Source organism: Epinephelus fuscoguttatus, linkage group LG3, assembly GCF_011397635.1.
Source record: "Epinephelus fuscoguttatus linkage group LG3, E.fuscoguttatus.final_Chr_v1".
NCBI lineage: Eukaryota > Metazoa > Chordata > Actinopteri > Perciformes > Serranidae > Epinephelus > Epinephelus fuscoguttatus.
Window position 1 is genome coordinate 935,514 of NC_064754.1, and position 15,439 is coordinate 950,952.

The window sequence follows — 15,439 nt, forward strand, 5'->3', positions numbered from 1 at the left end:
GAGCACACGTTTGATAAAACGGAGTTAAATCTCTCAGCATCCATTTTCAAGCTCTCTGTGTGTTTGTTTCCTTGCGGACGAGAAAAGGAGGAGCGCACATTTCCGAGAAGGCGTGTCCTTTTCAAAAATGCAAGAGGCGTTGCTTTGTTGCCGGCTGTTTTCGCCGGTGTGTTAAACACACTTTAGAAAGGAGTGTCCCCAGACTATCAGGAGGCGGAGATCTCTGATTGTCTGGTGGCGAGACTACCTTAATGCACATAATAAATGCTAATTTTCAAACATGTCTGTTTACTAAAATAACCTTTAATGTTATTGCTGTTAATGGCAAATCAAACAACAGCAAATAAAATAGATAAGGTTGTAATAGTGCTCCATGTTTTATTCCATAGTCGTCTACATGCCTTTAACTCTGCGTTGTAGCATGGATTTTGGGACATTCCAGGCCCTGCAACCTCAGCTGTGGGACTCCACCAGCCCCAGCAATCTCTCTGACCTCTGCTATGGCTCCCCTCATTCTGTCTTCCCTCCAGTGGTTGAGCTTTCTTTCCCTTCTTTCTTTTTTTCTTTCCCTCATTTCATCTCCCTGCCTTACTCGCCTTTGCCATTGTGATCTGAAATACATTCCATTTAATTAATCAATAATGTGATATCCTGTGCTAACTTCTGAATTTAAACATTTATCATTAACATTATTAAAAAAAAGTCAATAGTTAGAAACAAAAAACTCCTAAACCATTTTAGCATTTGATACAACGATACAGCAACTCCCAGTTATTAAAAAAAATGTTTGCTCTTTATTTAAAATATGCCAAATAATGCATTATAACAATAAAATCATGTAAACAACCTATGCTATTGCTCAGTATATTCAACTACACACAGTTTTGCCTAACAGAAGCACATTTGGAGCTGTCCCACATGAGGCAAACCATACTGTCCCACTTTAGGGAGACATGTTTCCTAAAGTGGGACAGTAGGAATTTTGACTGAAATTCTAAATATTAAGAATATTTACACCACATTAGGATATTTTGTGATGCATAAACATGTTACAAACACATTCTGATAAACAATTAGCAATATTGTTGTTTTTTTTAAGAAATGTATGCCCTTAATATCAGCTTTGTCTGAACACTATGTCACTAACCTCTTGGTGGTCTTTACACAGAGTGCTTCCTGTTTGAGGGCTGCCCCGCCCCAACAAATGATTGGACATTTTAGATGTCATGTAATTTTGATCATGTGATATCGCAGCTTGTGTGAGCCTACAGTTACATTAACTTTCTTTTGCTAGGGGAAGACCTATCCCTGCTTAAGCTTAAGTGTCCCACATTAGGCGAATTCACCCTACATACACATATACAGTATCTCACAGAAGTGAGTACACCCCTCCCATTTTTGCAAATATTTCATTATATCTTGTCATGGGACAACACTATAGAAATGACACTTTGATATAACTTAAAGTAGTCAGTGTACAGCTTGTAGTTTACTGATGTATGAACAGAGGTTACATAAAACCAGAGTGAGCGTCCTCTACTGACCAATCAGACTGCAGGGTTTCTAGCTCCACCTTTTAGTACCAGATCTGTGTGCTAGGTACCCCAACAGAGGGGGGACCAAACATGGGGACGCTAAGGAACGCTTCTGTTGGGACCATCCACAACTTTTACTGTGGAGACAGAAACTATGAACTGAACTGAACTGAACTGAACTGAACTGCTCAGTGGAGACGAGGCTTCGGGGGGTTAGTTGTCCCTGTCGTTATCAATGAGGTTTCAGGGGAAAAAATGATGTGCAACTTTTTAGTTTTTTAAGATATAATCACCAAATTAGTTGTAAAGTGAAAACCACCTCTGTAACAGCAGCCTGCTCATCAGCGCCCCCTGTGTTTAAACCATGAATTTGAACCAGGTGATTGTTTGAATCATCCTCTGTAATAAAAATAAAATGAAGGAATTTACTGTTCTGAAAAAAATCTAGTTTTTATTAAAGCCGTTGATTCATAAGAATTTATTATAAATATAATATTAAAGTGTTTGATTTTTAAATGACCAATAACCTACAAGCTTTTAATACAAAAACAACACCAACATAAAAAACCGACTCTGACACATAAAAATGAGAAACTATCTCCTCTCCTTTTCTGTGTTCGCCAAACTGAGCAGGATGTCAGACCAACTGTTTGATATCAACTTCATGTCACAGCGCCCTCTAGTGTGGATTCATCAGCCATCATGTTTTTGTGTCCTGGAGGGAAAAACAAAAAGTAGGTTTTTTTTAATTTATTTTATTTTGTCTCACACTCACTGGACCCCAAAGGATCGTTCAAACGCTCAGTGACAGATCAGCTTTTGTTTTTTATCATATAAAAATCATTAATTAGTAGTAGTGAGGCTATCAGTTATTATCAGTTATTTTTTTCTGCTGTTCTCCCCACCCGCCTCTCTCCCGCCTGACAAGTACCGAACAGTCCCTAAACACAAAGCGGCAGCAGCCGTTTATCTGAACGGTGAGCAGCGGCTCTCTGGCTGAACCGGACCGGGATGCTGTGATATGGCCGTGAATGAGTCCCGGGGGAAGCAGGCAGTGGACCGGCAGCTCCGCGGGGCCGGCGGACAGAGCCGCCGCCGGTGACGGTGCCGCCGTTACCGGTACCGGAAAGCTGGGCGCGCTGTGGTCCGTGTCCTCCCCGCTGTTGGCCGCGCTGTCCCTGCTCCGGTCGCTCCTCTGCGGGCTGTGGAGCCGCACCGTGGCCGCTGTCAGAGCCGCGGAGCAGCCCGGCGGCAGCGGGAGCCCGGAGCGGGGCCAGCGGGTCAGGAGCCACCACGGGCGGGCCTTCGAGTTCATCTCTGCGGCGCTGAGGATCGATGAGGATGAGCAAGGTACCCGACGCTCATTTAAAACACCGAACTCCGTTAGAAAATCAGGCGTTTTAACCGTCGTTCCGCTGAATGGTGGAAATGTCTGAGGGCTTTCGAAGTCAATAAATACTCGCTGCTGGATGTGTGTGATGCACCCGAGTGCAAACACTCACCGTGAAGGGTGTGTATCGGTACATTCAGGGCTCCTTATGGCAGCTGTGTGTGTTTGCTTAGAGCTAAATTAAACCAGGTGATTTCTGTATGGAGTCTGGTCTGAGAGAGACAAGCGTTGTAGCACAGCAACAGCGGTTTTTAGATCAGGTGACTTTATTGGGACTGGTCGCAATCAATCAATCAATCAATCGATCAATCAATTAATCGATCAATCAATTAATCAGTGCCTTATTGTCACTGCTGAATCAGAGGACACACATTACAGATTATAGACAAAAGTAAACACAGTGAAACAGGGCATTAAAGCAGAATACAAGAAATTATTTCACATGGTGAAGAAATATTGCGCGCGCACACACACACACACACACACACACACACACACACACACACACACACACACACAGTGTTATCACTGATTGATTATTGATGAGCTGAAGCCTGTCAGCAGAGAAGAGCAGACAGCTATTAATTATTCTCATTATTTCTTGATCTCTAAATAACTATGACTAACAGTTGTCCACAGTCCCAGAGTCTGAGGTGAGTCCGAACCTCAGGGCGTCAGACTGTCGTACTGCACAAGATGGAGCCACGTTAGTTTCGCCGTCAACAGTCTAAACATGTCAGGATTTTAGCTGCATCATCCAGGTCAGGGGTCGGCTCCTTCAGCTCCTCTCCAGTGACGTCCTGAGGCTCTGACAGAACATGATCATCTGGAAATGAGTATGTGGTTGGTTTTTTTAAAAAAAACATTTTTCATTTATTGTTGTACGCCTAAATCAGGGGGCGGCAACCTTTATGATCAAAAGAGCCAGATGGACTGTGTGTGTCTGATGGACTGTGTGTGTCAGATGGACTGTATGTGTCTGATGGACTGTGTGTGTCTGATGGACTGTATGTGTCTGATGGACTGTATGTGTCTGATGGACTGTGTGTGTCAGATGGACTGTGTGTGTCAGATGGACTGTATGTGTCTGATGGACTGTGTGTGTCTGATGGACTGTGTGTGTCTGATGGACTGTGTGTGTCAGATGGACTGTATGTGTCTGATGGACTGTGTGTGTCTGATGGACTGTATGTGTCTGATGGACTGTGTGTGTCTGATGGACTGTATGTGTCTGATGGACTGTGTGTGTCAGATGGACTGTGTGTGTCTGATGGACTGTATGTGTCTGATGGACTGTGTGTGTCTGATGGACTGTATGTGTCTGATGGACTGTGTGTGTCAGATGGACTGTGTGTGTCTGATGGACTGTGTGTGTCTGATGGACTGTATGTGTCAGATGGATTGTGTGTGTCTGATGGGCTGTGTGTGTCCAATGGACTGTGTGTGTTGCCGATGGGCTGTGTGTGTCCAATGGACTGTGTGTGTTGCCGATGGACTGTATGTGTCTGATGGACTGTATGTGTCTGATGGACTGTGTGTGTCTGATGGACTGTATGTGTCTGATGGACTGTGTGTGTCAGATGGATTGTGTGTGTCTGATGGACTGTGTGTGTCAGATGGACTGTATGTGTCTGATGGACTGTGTGTGTCAGATGGATTGTGTGTGTCTGATGGACTGTGTGTGTCTGATGGACTGTATGTGTCTGATGGACTGTGTGTGTCTGATGGACTGTATGTGTCTGATGGACTGTATGTGTCTGATGGACTGTATGTGTCTGATGGACTGTGTGTGTCTGATGGACTGTGTGTGTCTGATGGACTGTATGTGTCTGATGGACTGTGTGTGTCTGATGGACTGTGTGTGTCTGATGGACTGTATGTGTCTGATGGACTGTATGTGTCTGATGGACTGTATGTGTCTGATGGACTGTATGTGTCTGATGGACTGTGTGTGTCAGATGGACTGTGTGTGTCTGATGGACTGTGTGTGTCTGATGGACTGTATGTGTCAGATGGATTGTGTGTGTCTGATGGGCTGTGTGTGTCTGATGGACTGTATGTGTCAGATGGATTGTGTGTGTCTGATGGGCTGTGTGTGTCCAATGGACTGTGTGTGTTGCCGATGGACTGTGTGTGTCTGATGGACTGTATGTGTCTGATGGACTGTATGTGTCAGATGGACTGTGTGTGTCAGATGGACTGTGTGTGTCTGATGGACTGTGTGTGTCTGATGGACTGTATGTGTCAGATGGATTGTGTGTGTCCAATGGACTGTGTGTGTTGCCGATGGACTGTATGTGTCTGATGGACTGTGTGTGTCCAATGGACTGTGTGTGTTGCCGATGGACTGTATGTGTCTGATGGACTGTGTGTGTCTGATGGACTGTGTGTGTCTGATGGACTGTATGTGTCTGATGGACTGTGTGTGTCAGATGGACTGTATGTGTCAGATGGACTGTATGTGTCAGATGGACTGTGTGTGTCTGATGGACTGTATGTGTCTGATGGACTGTGTGTGTCTGATGGACTGTGTGTGTCAGATGGATTGTGTGTGTCTGATGGGCTGTGTGTGTCCAATGGACTGTGTGTGTTCCTGATGGGCTGTGTGTGTCCAATGGACTGTGTGTGTCAGATGGACTGTATGTGTCTGATGGACTGTGTGTGTCAGATGGACTGTGTGTGTCTGATGGACTGTGTGTGTCTGATGGACTGTGTGTGTCAGATGGATTGTGTGTGTCTGATGGGCTGTGTGTGTTGCCGATGGGCTGTGTGTGTCCAATGGACTGTGTGTGTTGCCGATGGGCTGTGTGTGTCCAATGGACTGTGTGTGTCAGATGGACTGTATGTGTCTGATGGACTGTGTGTGTCAGATGGACTGTGTGTGTCTGATGGACTGTGTGTGTCAGATGGACTGTGTGTGTCTGATGGACTGTGTGTGTCAGATGGACTGTGTGTGTCTGATGGACTGTGTGTGTCAGATGGATTGTGTGTGTCTGATGGGCTGTGTGTGTCCAATGGACTGTGTGTGTTGCCGATGGGCTGTGTGTGTCCAATGGACTGTATGTGTCTGATGGACTGTGTGTGTCCAATGGACTGTGTGTGTCTGATGGACTGTGTGTGTCAGATGGACTGTATGTGTCTGATGGACTGTATGTGTCTGATGGACTGTGTGTGTCCAATGGACTGTATGTGTCTGATGGACTGTATGTGTCTGATGGACTGTGTGTGTCAGATGGACTGTGTGTGTCCAATGGACTGTATGTGTCTGATGGACTGTATGTGTCTGATGGACTGTATGTGTCTGATGGACTGTATGTGTCAGATGGACTGTGTGTGTCTGATGGACTGTATGTGTCTGATGGACTGTGTGTGTCAGATGGACTGTGTGTGTCAGATGGATTGTGTGTGTCTGATGGACTGTGTGTGTCAGATGGATTGTGTGTGTCAGATGGATTGTGTGTGTCAGATGGACTGTGTGTGTCAGATGGATTGTGTGTGTCTGATGGACTGTGTGTGTCAGATGGACTGTGTGTGTCAGATGGATTGTGTGTGTCAGATGGACTGTGTGTGTCAGATGGATTGTGTGTGTCTGATGGACTGTGTGTGTCAGATGGACTGTGTGTGTCAGATGGACTGTGTGTGTCTGATGGACTGTGTGTGTCAGATGGACTGTGTGTGTCCAATGGACTGTATGTGTCTGATGGACTGTATGTGTCTGATGGACTGTGTGTGTCAGATGGACTGTGTGTGTCAGATGGATTGTGTGTGTCTGATGGACTGTGTGTGTCAGATGGACTGTATGTGTCTGATGGACTGTGTGTGTCAGATGGACTGTGTGTGTCTGATGGACTGTATGTGTCTGATGGACTGTATGTGTCTGATGGACTGTATGTGTCTGATGGACTGTGTGTGTCAGATGGATTGTGTGTGTCTGATGGACTGTGTGTGTCAGATGGACTGTATGTGTCAGATGGACTGTATGTGTCTGATGGACTGTGTGTGTCAGATGGACTGTATGTGTCTGATGGACTGTATGTGTCAGATGGACTGTATGTGTCTGATGGACTGTGTGTGTCTGATGGACTGTGTGTGTCTGATGGACTGTATGTGTCTGATGGACTGTGTGTGTCAGATGGACTGTGTGTGTCAGATGGACTGTGTGTGTCTGATGGACTGTATGTGTCTGATGGACTGTGTGTGTCAGATGGATTGTGTGTGTCTGATGGGCTGTGTGTGTCCAATGGACTGTGTGTGTTGCCGATGGGCTGTGTGTGTCCAATGGACTGTATGTGTCAGATGGACTGTGTGTGTCTGATGGACTGTGTGTGTCAGATGGACTGTATGTGTCTGATGGACTGTATGTGTCAGATGGACTGTGTGTGTCTGATGGACTGTGTGTGTCAGATGGACTGTGTGTGTCAGATGGACTGTATGTGTCTGATGGACTGTATGTGTCTGATGGACTGTGTGTGTCTGATGGACTGTGTGTGTCTGATGGATTGTATGTGTCTGATGGACTGTGTGTGTCAGATGGACTGTGTGTGTCTGATGGACTGTGTGTGTCAGATGGACTGTATGTGTCTGATGGACTGTATGTGTCAGATGGACTGTGTGTGTCTGATGGACTGTGTGTGTCTGATGGACTGTGTGTGTCAGATGGACTGTATGTGTCTGATGGACTGTGTGTGTCTGATGGACTGTGTGTGTCTGATGGATTGTATGTGTCTGATGGACTGTGTGTGTCTGATGGACTGTGTGTGTCTGATGGACTGTGTGTGTGTCAGATGGACTGTGTGTGTCAGATGGACTGTGTGTGTCAGATGGACTGTGTGTGTCAGATGGACTGTGTGTGTCAGATGGACTGTGTGTGTCAGATGGACTGTATGTGTCTGATGGACTGTGTGTGTCAGATGGACTGTATGTGTCAGATGGACTGTATGTGTCTGATGCACTGTGTGTGTCTGATGGACTGTATGTGTCAGATGGACTGTATGTGTCAGATGGACTGTGTGTGTCTGATGGACTGTGTGTGTCTGATGGACTGTGTGTGTCTGATGGACTGTATGTGTCTGATGGACTGTATGTGTCAGATGGACTGTGTGTGTCTGATGGACTGTGTGTGTCCGATGGACTGTGTGTGTCTGATGGACTGTGTGTGTCGGACAGAGACAGGCTTTTATTCAGCTTATCATCGTTAAACACACTTCAAAGTCGACAGAAACAAACTAAAACTCACAGAAACCTTCTTTGTTTGTCTTTCCACTGCTCCAACAATCACCAACTCTGGTTTTGTTGAAATTAACCCTTAATTCACCCAGTTAGATGTGAAAACATGATTGTTTAAATGGAGTCTGGTGGGTTTGGTGACAGTGATTTTGGGGCTGTTTCTGGTTAAACACAAAGCTCTGTCTCTGTAGGGATCCTTTCATAATGCTGGCAGACACTCAGAATCACAATCTGAGCCTGTCAGAGACAGAAACAGTCAGTGTATGGACACTGATGGCATGGACAGAGTGGTTACATCACTTCCTGTTTCACTGCTGCAGCACTCTCTGTCAGTACTGGACATGTTTCATTAACTGTTGACTCATCAGACATTTATTGAAAAACTGAGTTCCAGTTGAAGAATACCAAAGCCTCACATATTTCTCTTTGCTGCTCCGCTGTAGGAAACAGTTCAGTCCGTGCGCTGCTGCATCATTGATCCTCGTACTTTAACTGTTAACTTTTACTTTGTGGTGTTGAACTAGAATCGAACTGCTCCTCTGTGAGTGATGTCAGAGTGTGCGGCTCGTTGTCATTGGCTGATGTGTTGTCAGGTGACAAGCAGCAGGCGGTGGGCTGGTACCAGCGTGGGATCAGCGAGCTGGAGAAAGGCATCGCCATCCAGATCTCAGGAAGCGGTGAGTCCACAGTTCCCTCCATGACCAGCAGGAGGGAGGGAGGACACGTCTACACTTTATAAAACTGTAAACAGCTGTAACTGGAGTCTCACTTTGTTTCATCCTGATTTATTTCATTTTGTTGCTGGTTTTCTTTGAGAGGTTGAATCTCAGCTGCTCTGAGTATCTACATGTGATTTTGTTTGTCTCTTTTCCAGGAGAGAAATATGAGCGAGACAGACGGCTGCAGAACAAGATGACCACCAACCTGATCATGGCGAAAGACCGACTGCAGTCTTTAGGTAAGATTCACACTGATGGTCAAAGTCCACTGGACTGCTTCAGGCTCAGTCACAGCTCTACCCAGGTTTCAGTGTCCAACAGAGGTGTCTCAGAGACAGAGCGTCTGTTCTGTTTGTGTCACTTTGTGGTTGTTTTATGTCTCTTCGTCTCTTTGTGGTGGTTTTGCGTCACTTTGTTTTTGGTTTTGTATCGCTATGTAGGTGTTAGCGTTGCACTGATCCAGCTTTTTCAGTTCCGATCCCGATGCTGTGGCTTTGAATATCAGCTGATACCCGATCCGATACCATGGTTGAGCTAAAAGCTATATACCTTTACATGTAGAACAGAAAAGACTAGAGGCATCAGGCATTGATGACAACACAGTTCTTTCCTAAGATAAAATGAAACAAGATTAAACAGATTAATTCAATGATGAACTATTTATTTTTAACAGAAATAAACACTTGTGCAACAGCAGGTGAAATAGTGTGAAATACCTCCACACAGCAGATTCTCTCCTTCACTCCACGACGTGTGACGTAGCTCACGTCACAGTAGATTTAAAGGGAAAGGATCGCCTCAGGTATAGGTTGTATTTTCTGATACCCAGTCCATCTATTTTGATGATATCGGGGTTGATATTCGATCCAGATATCAGATCGGTGCATCCGTAGTACATGTTTTGCATCTCTATGTGGTATATTTTCGACCTGCATCCTTTCTTTTCTTCTCTTCCTCTTTCACTCTGTGAACAGTTTTCCTTTGTTCCTGTTGTTTTAGCCACAGTGCTCTCCAGGTCCAGAGCTCAGACGGACATCAACACTGACAGCACTAACCACGCCCACCTGCGCTCAGGTACGTCCTGTCCGGCTTTAGAGGAGGCGACAGCAAACCACACGTCCATAGTCACATGGAAACTTGTTAAAGATATTTTACATGTTGAACATGTTCATGTTCCGGAGGAGAAAAAAAAGGTGCTTCATTTGGTCAGGTTGGTGAAAATGTCCACACTGCTCTGTGTGTGTGTGTGTGTGTGTGTGTGTGTGTGTGGTCAGCAGGTGGCGCTGTCCCGAGGAAGAAAGACTCCGTTAATCCAGCAGCATCCAGCCGACTAAAGACCTCCTCCTCCTCCTCGGCAGGCCTCCATCGCTCATCAAACCTCAGCTCACAGCGGCGCCCCGCCCACACTAACAGGAACAGTAAGGTGTGTTTACTTTGAAGGTGAACTCCAGGTCGCCCTCCATCGCTGCGGGTCACGTGCACTGAGGGCTGTGGTGTCGCACGCTCATTAACACAAACACTTCATGTGTTGGTCCTGCAGGGTAGAACCAGTCGCCGCACCGTTAAAGTCAGCTCCCCAACGTCGACGCCGCTGAAGAAGAAACACACAAAGAACCTGAAAAACGTAGACGAGAAACTCGCCAACCTCATCCTGAACGAGATCGTTGACAGGTGAGAGAACGAACTACACAGAGCTTTTTACTCGCTATGAAACCGTCTGAAATGTTTTAGGAGCTTGTCGAGGCCGAGGGACGGCGGTCTGATTGAACCTGACTGATCTTCAGGTACAGGTGAGACGTGAAATCTGACCCAGGAAGTCCAGTCAGACTAACAGATCTTTGTCAGACACCAAAACTCAGCACAGAGCTTCTTGTTGGACCCTCTTCTTAGTTCTAGGTCTGCAGTTCTGACGCTGAACACAGGGCGGAGCTTTAATACAGGAAGTGCTTACAGCTAAGCTCCAGGTGAAGAGAATCAGGTGAACAGGAAGCAAACAGTTTCTGGCTGTGTGGGCGTGGCGTGCTCGAGTCTGAATCTGCAGAATAGGAACATCTTTGTGGCTGAATGTGGACAACGCTGCTTTCTCCTGATGTGCTGGTGAACGTGTCTGTGGGAAAAGGGTTAAAAAAGTTCGTCACAGTTTCCGAGAGCCCAGAGAGAGAAGCATCGGATCTTTGTGACTCTGTGTCAGCGGCAGTGACGTGATGCTGTCATTGGTTAACTGGTATTGACACGTATCTGTGTTGGTTTACTGGTTGTGTTGATGGTTTCTGTTTCAGCGGTTCATCCGTCAGGTTCGAGGATGTTGCCGGTCAGGATTTGGCGAAGCAGGCGCTGCAGGAGATCGTCATCCTGCCGGCGCTGAGACCCGAGGTGAGTTCAAGTCAGTCGACAGTGAAATGAAGATTTACTGGCTTTTAAATTTTATTGATTTGATTTATTTTACCTTTGACCCCTTTTACCTTTTTCCGTTTTATTGTTGTTGTTTTAACCAACTGTTTATATTTTACTGAGTTCTTTAATTTAAAGACTTTTTGATTTTGTTATTTATTTATTTTTGTTTTACATTCTTCCAAATTGAAGGTTCAGTGTTTTAGAACGAAGAAACTAAACTGTCAGTTTACTGAAGTTTAGAGGAAGTGTTTTGGCGTCTTCAGATCAAACAATGAAAAAACATGCAGCAATAAAAAAAAATATCCAGATTTTAGATTTAAACGTCTGTCAGCAGATTTTCTTCTTCTCTAGCTGTTTACAGGACTGCGGACTCCAGCCAGAGGTCTTCTTCTGTTCGGCCCGCCTGGTAACGGCAAGACGATGCTGGTGAGTCTGAGAAACCAGAAGAAGCAGCAGAGGTCACTGATGACCTGGGTTTGATTTCAGGGCTGTTTTTACTTCGTTTGTTCCTGTCGATGATAAATTAATAATTTAGTTTGATAAATTCTTACATATAACAAATAAAATCATTAAATCAGATTACATTTTATCGCACTAATATTTTCAACATTCACAAGTAGTAATCATTCTGGTTTTTTTTTAAAAATCCGTCCAACATGAATACGTAGCATCAAGACCAGCGTCTGAACCAGGAAATACACATCGTAACATTCACACATATGACGCCACACACTCAGGATTTTAATGTTTCCTGTATCTGTGCGATGCTTTTATCTCCTCCAGGCGAAAGCTGTGGCAGCTGAATCCAACGCCACCTTCTTCAACATCAGCGCCGCCAGTTTAACCTCCAAATACGTAAGTAGCTGTGAATCTGGAAACAGTTCACTTCGTACCGCCGCTCTGAGAAACATGTTAACCAAACTTACGATGACATCACTGAGCGCTGAGACGAAGGACGCGCTGCAGTGACATCTGTCTGTCTGTCTGTCTGTCTGCAGGTGGGTGAAGGCGAGAAGCTGGTTCGAGCTCTGTTCTCTGTGGCCCGAGAGCTGCAGCCCTCCATCATCTTCATCGGTACCTCCTCCTCTTCATCAGTGGGTGGGCCACTCCTGGTGGCCGTACAGTCACTGCAGGGGGTCGCACATGAGTGGGGTGTGTGTGTGTGTGTGTGTGTGTGAAGTTGATGGCAGCAGGTGTGACAGTATTCAGGTGAACACATTTTATTCAGATGATTCATGACGTGTCTAAATACCCACAAACCTCAGCAGCAGCCGGTGGATCTCATTAACGTCTCTGACTTCCATCCTGGTGATTAATGATGATGTATGACAGTCGTGATGTTTGTGTGTCCAGATGAAGTGGACAGTCTGCTGTGTGAACGGAGGGAGGGCGAGCACGACGCCAGCCGACGCCTCAAGACTGAATTCCTCATTGAGTTTGACGGGGTGACGTACACATAGAAATATATTTATTTGCCCAGCTGACGTTGTGCCTCTTCTTGGTGTGACACTAACAAACACTGATGTATGAACTCTTGTTCAGGTCCAGTCAGGAGGTGATGACCGGGTTTTGGTGATGGGAGCCACCAACAGGCCTCAGGAGCTGGACGAGGCCGTTCTCAGGTCAGATTCAGTGTCACATGATCCTGATCAGCAAGTGGAGTTGTCCAGCTGTCATCGAGCTAAAGATGTTTCCACTTTTATCGAGCATTTTAAGGACTGTTCAGGTGTGGACGGACGCTGTGGTCGTTTTGTGAGGCTGAACCTCAGCATGTAGTCCAGAGGAGATGAAGAGCGGCTGTTTGAAGTTCAGACTGATTAAAATATCTTCACCGTCACTGAACCTGAAGTTCAGCTACATTTTGTACATCAGCAGCCAAACTCATCTTTCATTTTGTGTTTGCAGGCGTTTTGCTAAGCGCGTGTACGTCGCTCTGCCAGTTGAGGAGGTGAGTTCATCCCTATAATAATATAATATTATTATAATATATAGAAATATGAAATCTGTGCAGGTTTGTCTGGCTGACGTGACGCTGCTGTCGTTGTCAGACGCGCTTCAAGCTGCTGAAGAACCTGTTGGAGAAACACAGCAACCCGCTGACACACAGAGAGCTGCGCCAGCTGAGCAGGTGCACCCTCTACACCTCGTCATCAAACACGTCGTTACATCACAGATGATGTTGATCTTCTGTGGATGTGTACTGTACCTGTGCCATCACACATTAAAAACACCTGAACTTCATGTTTGTCTCTGTTTCTGATCGTTCAGGATGACGGAGGGTTACTCCGGCAGTGACCTCACCTCACTGGCTAAAGACGCCTCCCTGGGACCAATCAGAGGTGAGATACCGTTTTTGAATCAGTGTGTGTGTAAAAATATCAGACCTGAAAAGGATTCAGGTGAGCAAGGTGAACGAAATGAGGCACTCAGGTGGTCCTGATAGGTTATTACCCGTCAGTCTATTGGTACTGTTTGGGATTATTCATCCCTTCATCCATTTTCATCCTCCTCTTATCCGGGGCCGAGTACAGTCCCCCAGACGTCCCTCTCCCCAGCAACACTTTCCGGCTCCTCCTGGAGGACCCCGAGGTGTTCCCAGACCAGATGAGATCTATAATCCCTCCAGTGTGTTCTGGGTCTGCCCCGGGGCCTCCTACCAGCTGGACCAGGAGCTCCCTCTGAACCACGACGGTCCGACACAGTGCCCACATCACCGCAGAAGAGGACTGTTGCGGCATGAACCCCTGATTTCACTGCAGCATTTCTAAAAAACAGTTGTGCATGTTGTGATGTTTATAGGTGCTTTTTTGCAAAGAATTTTTGGGGGCAAGTGAAAAAGTAGTCATGATGCTGTCTGAGATTTGGAGCTTATGATTATGAGCAATCAGTGACTTTTGACATCTCTCTTGGTCGAGAGGAAGATAAGGAAATGTGCAGGTGAGGTCACAGGTCTATAGAGTGACCTCACCTTGACCTAACAATAATTTAAGCAAAGATGGTATTTGCAGGACCAGCTACACCTGATTGTCGCCAGGTACAAAGTTGGTAGAGTTTATTGGATTGGCTGAATTTGTGTTAATTGTTGTGATTGCAAAATCCTGGAGGGAGAGTCCAGTCAGCGCTCGTTGCAATGGTTATATCTTTTATTTCATATATTTGTAGCTTATTGAGTGAAACCAAGTATGTCAAAGAGACCTGAAAGGAAAGAGAGGCCGACATCTGGGCTACAAACATATAATGACACATCATCAGCGTACAGTGTCATCAGTCTCTACACGTTCAAGTCGTCTTAAAAAGGTTTTATAAAGTATGAAACTTAACCCTTTCATATCTGCTGTTTTAAGAACTGAGAATGTTGCTGTTCTGATGTGTTTGCTTGTTGGTGTTGGTGTGTTTGTCTGTTTCTGCAGAGTTGTGTCCAGAACAAGTGAGGAACATGGACGCCAGCGAGGTGAGATGATGTAATTATGTGATCGACCAATCACTGATTAATTATTAATCGAACTGACTCCTCAAAGTCTCGGAGTCCTCTCAAGTTGCTTCGGTCTTCAACATCAAGATGTTGCCGTACAGATTTTAAATGTTTCAGTGCTGATGCTCTTATTTTGGTAACGGATTTCCTCAGTGCGAACACAAACATACGACACTTGAGTGAATATTTTCGTTAATTCTTCTGTTTTCTTCACAGATCCGAAACATTTGTTTCAGAGACTTTGTTGAATCTCTGAAGAAGATTAAGAGAAGCGTCGGTGCTCAGACTCTGGAGCTTTACGTCCGCTGGAACAGAGACTACGGAGACACTGCAGCTGTTTGAACTCTACACAAACAGACTTCTGATAAACCTCGTTTTTAATCAACAGTGTACGATTTATGTAGTTTTGCACGAATGTTTCTACAAAATAAAGAAACCTCCTCTTGTATATTTTGTTTCTTACCTGGACGTTGAAGAAATTCTTCTTTTAACTCAGTGAAATGTTTAAAGACGCAATGAGGATGAAAGCTGCCTGAAAGATTTCATCATTTGAATTGTCTATTTTTTATTTTATTCTGTATGACCTGGGTCGGACTGCAGCTGAGTGTGAAGCGGTCGGGATGAGAGTCAGCACCTCCAAATCTGAGGCCATGGTTCTCCAGAAAATGGTGGACCACCTCAAACGAGGTAGTTCAAGTGTCTC

The 15,439-nt window shown here is 45.5% G+C and overlaps 1 protein-coding gene across 3 annotated transcripts; it reads left to right on the forward strand.

The window, feature by feature from the left end:
* Window positions 1-2,500: 2,500 nt before the first annotated feature.
* spast (spastin) lies at window positions 2,501-15,317 on the forward strand. 3 transcript variants are annotated; one of them, XM_049571166.1, is made up of 17 exons: window positions 2,501-2,885; window positions 8,745-8,828; window positions 9,026-9,109; window positions 9,870-9,944; window positions 10,145-10,293; window positions 10,411-10,541; window positions 11,150-11,243; window positions 11,616-11,690; window positions 12,048-12,119; window positions 12,263-12,416; window positions 12,618-12,709; window positions 12,807-12,886; window positions 13,170-13,212; window positions 13,313-13,392; window positions 13,533-13,603; window positions 14,675-14,715; window positions 14,953-15,317. In XM_049571166.1, exons 1-17 carry the CDS (start codon window positions 2,567-2,569, stop codon window positions 15,076-15,078), a joined length of 1,770 nt encoding a protein of 589 aa, XP_049427123.1. In that variant the 5' UTR covers window positions 2,501-2,566; the 3' UTR covers window positions 15,079-15,317. The 3 variants fall into 3 exon arrangements, with proteins under 3 accessions (XP_049427123.1, XP_049427125.1, XP_049427124.1); XM_049571168.1 differs by having other exon boundaries at window positions 12,263-12,338; XM_049571167.1 differs by having other exon boundaries at window positions 10,148-10,293.
* The last annotated feature ends 122 nt before the right edge of the window (window positions 15,318-15,439 follow it).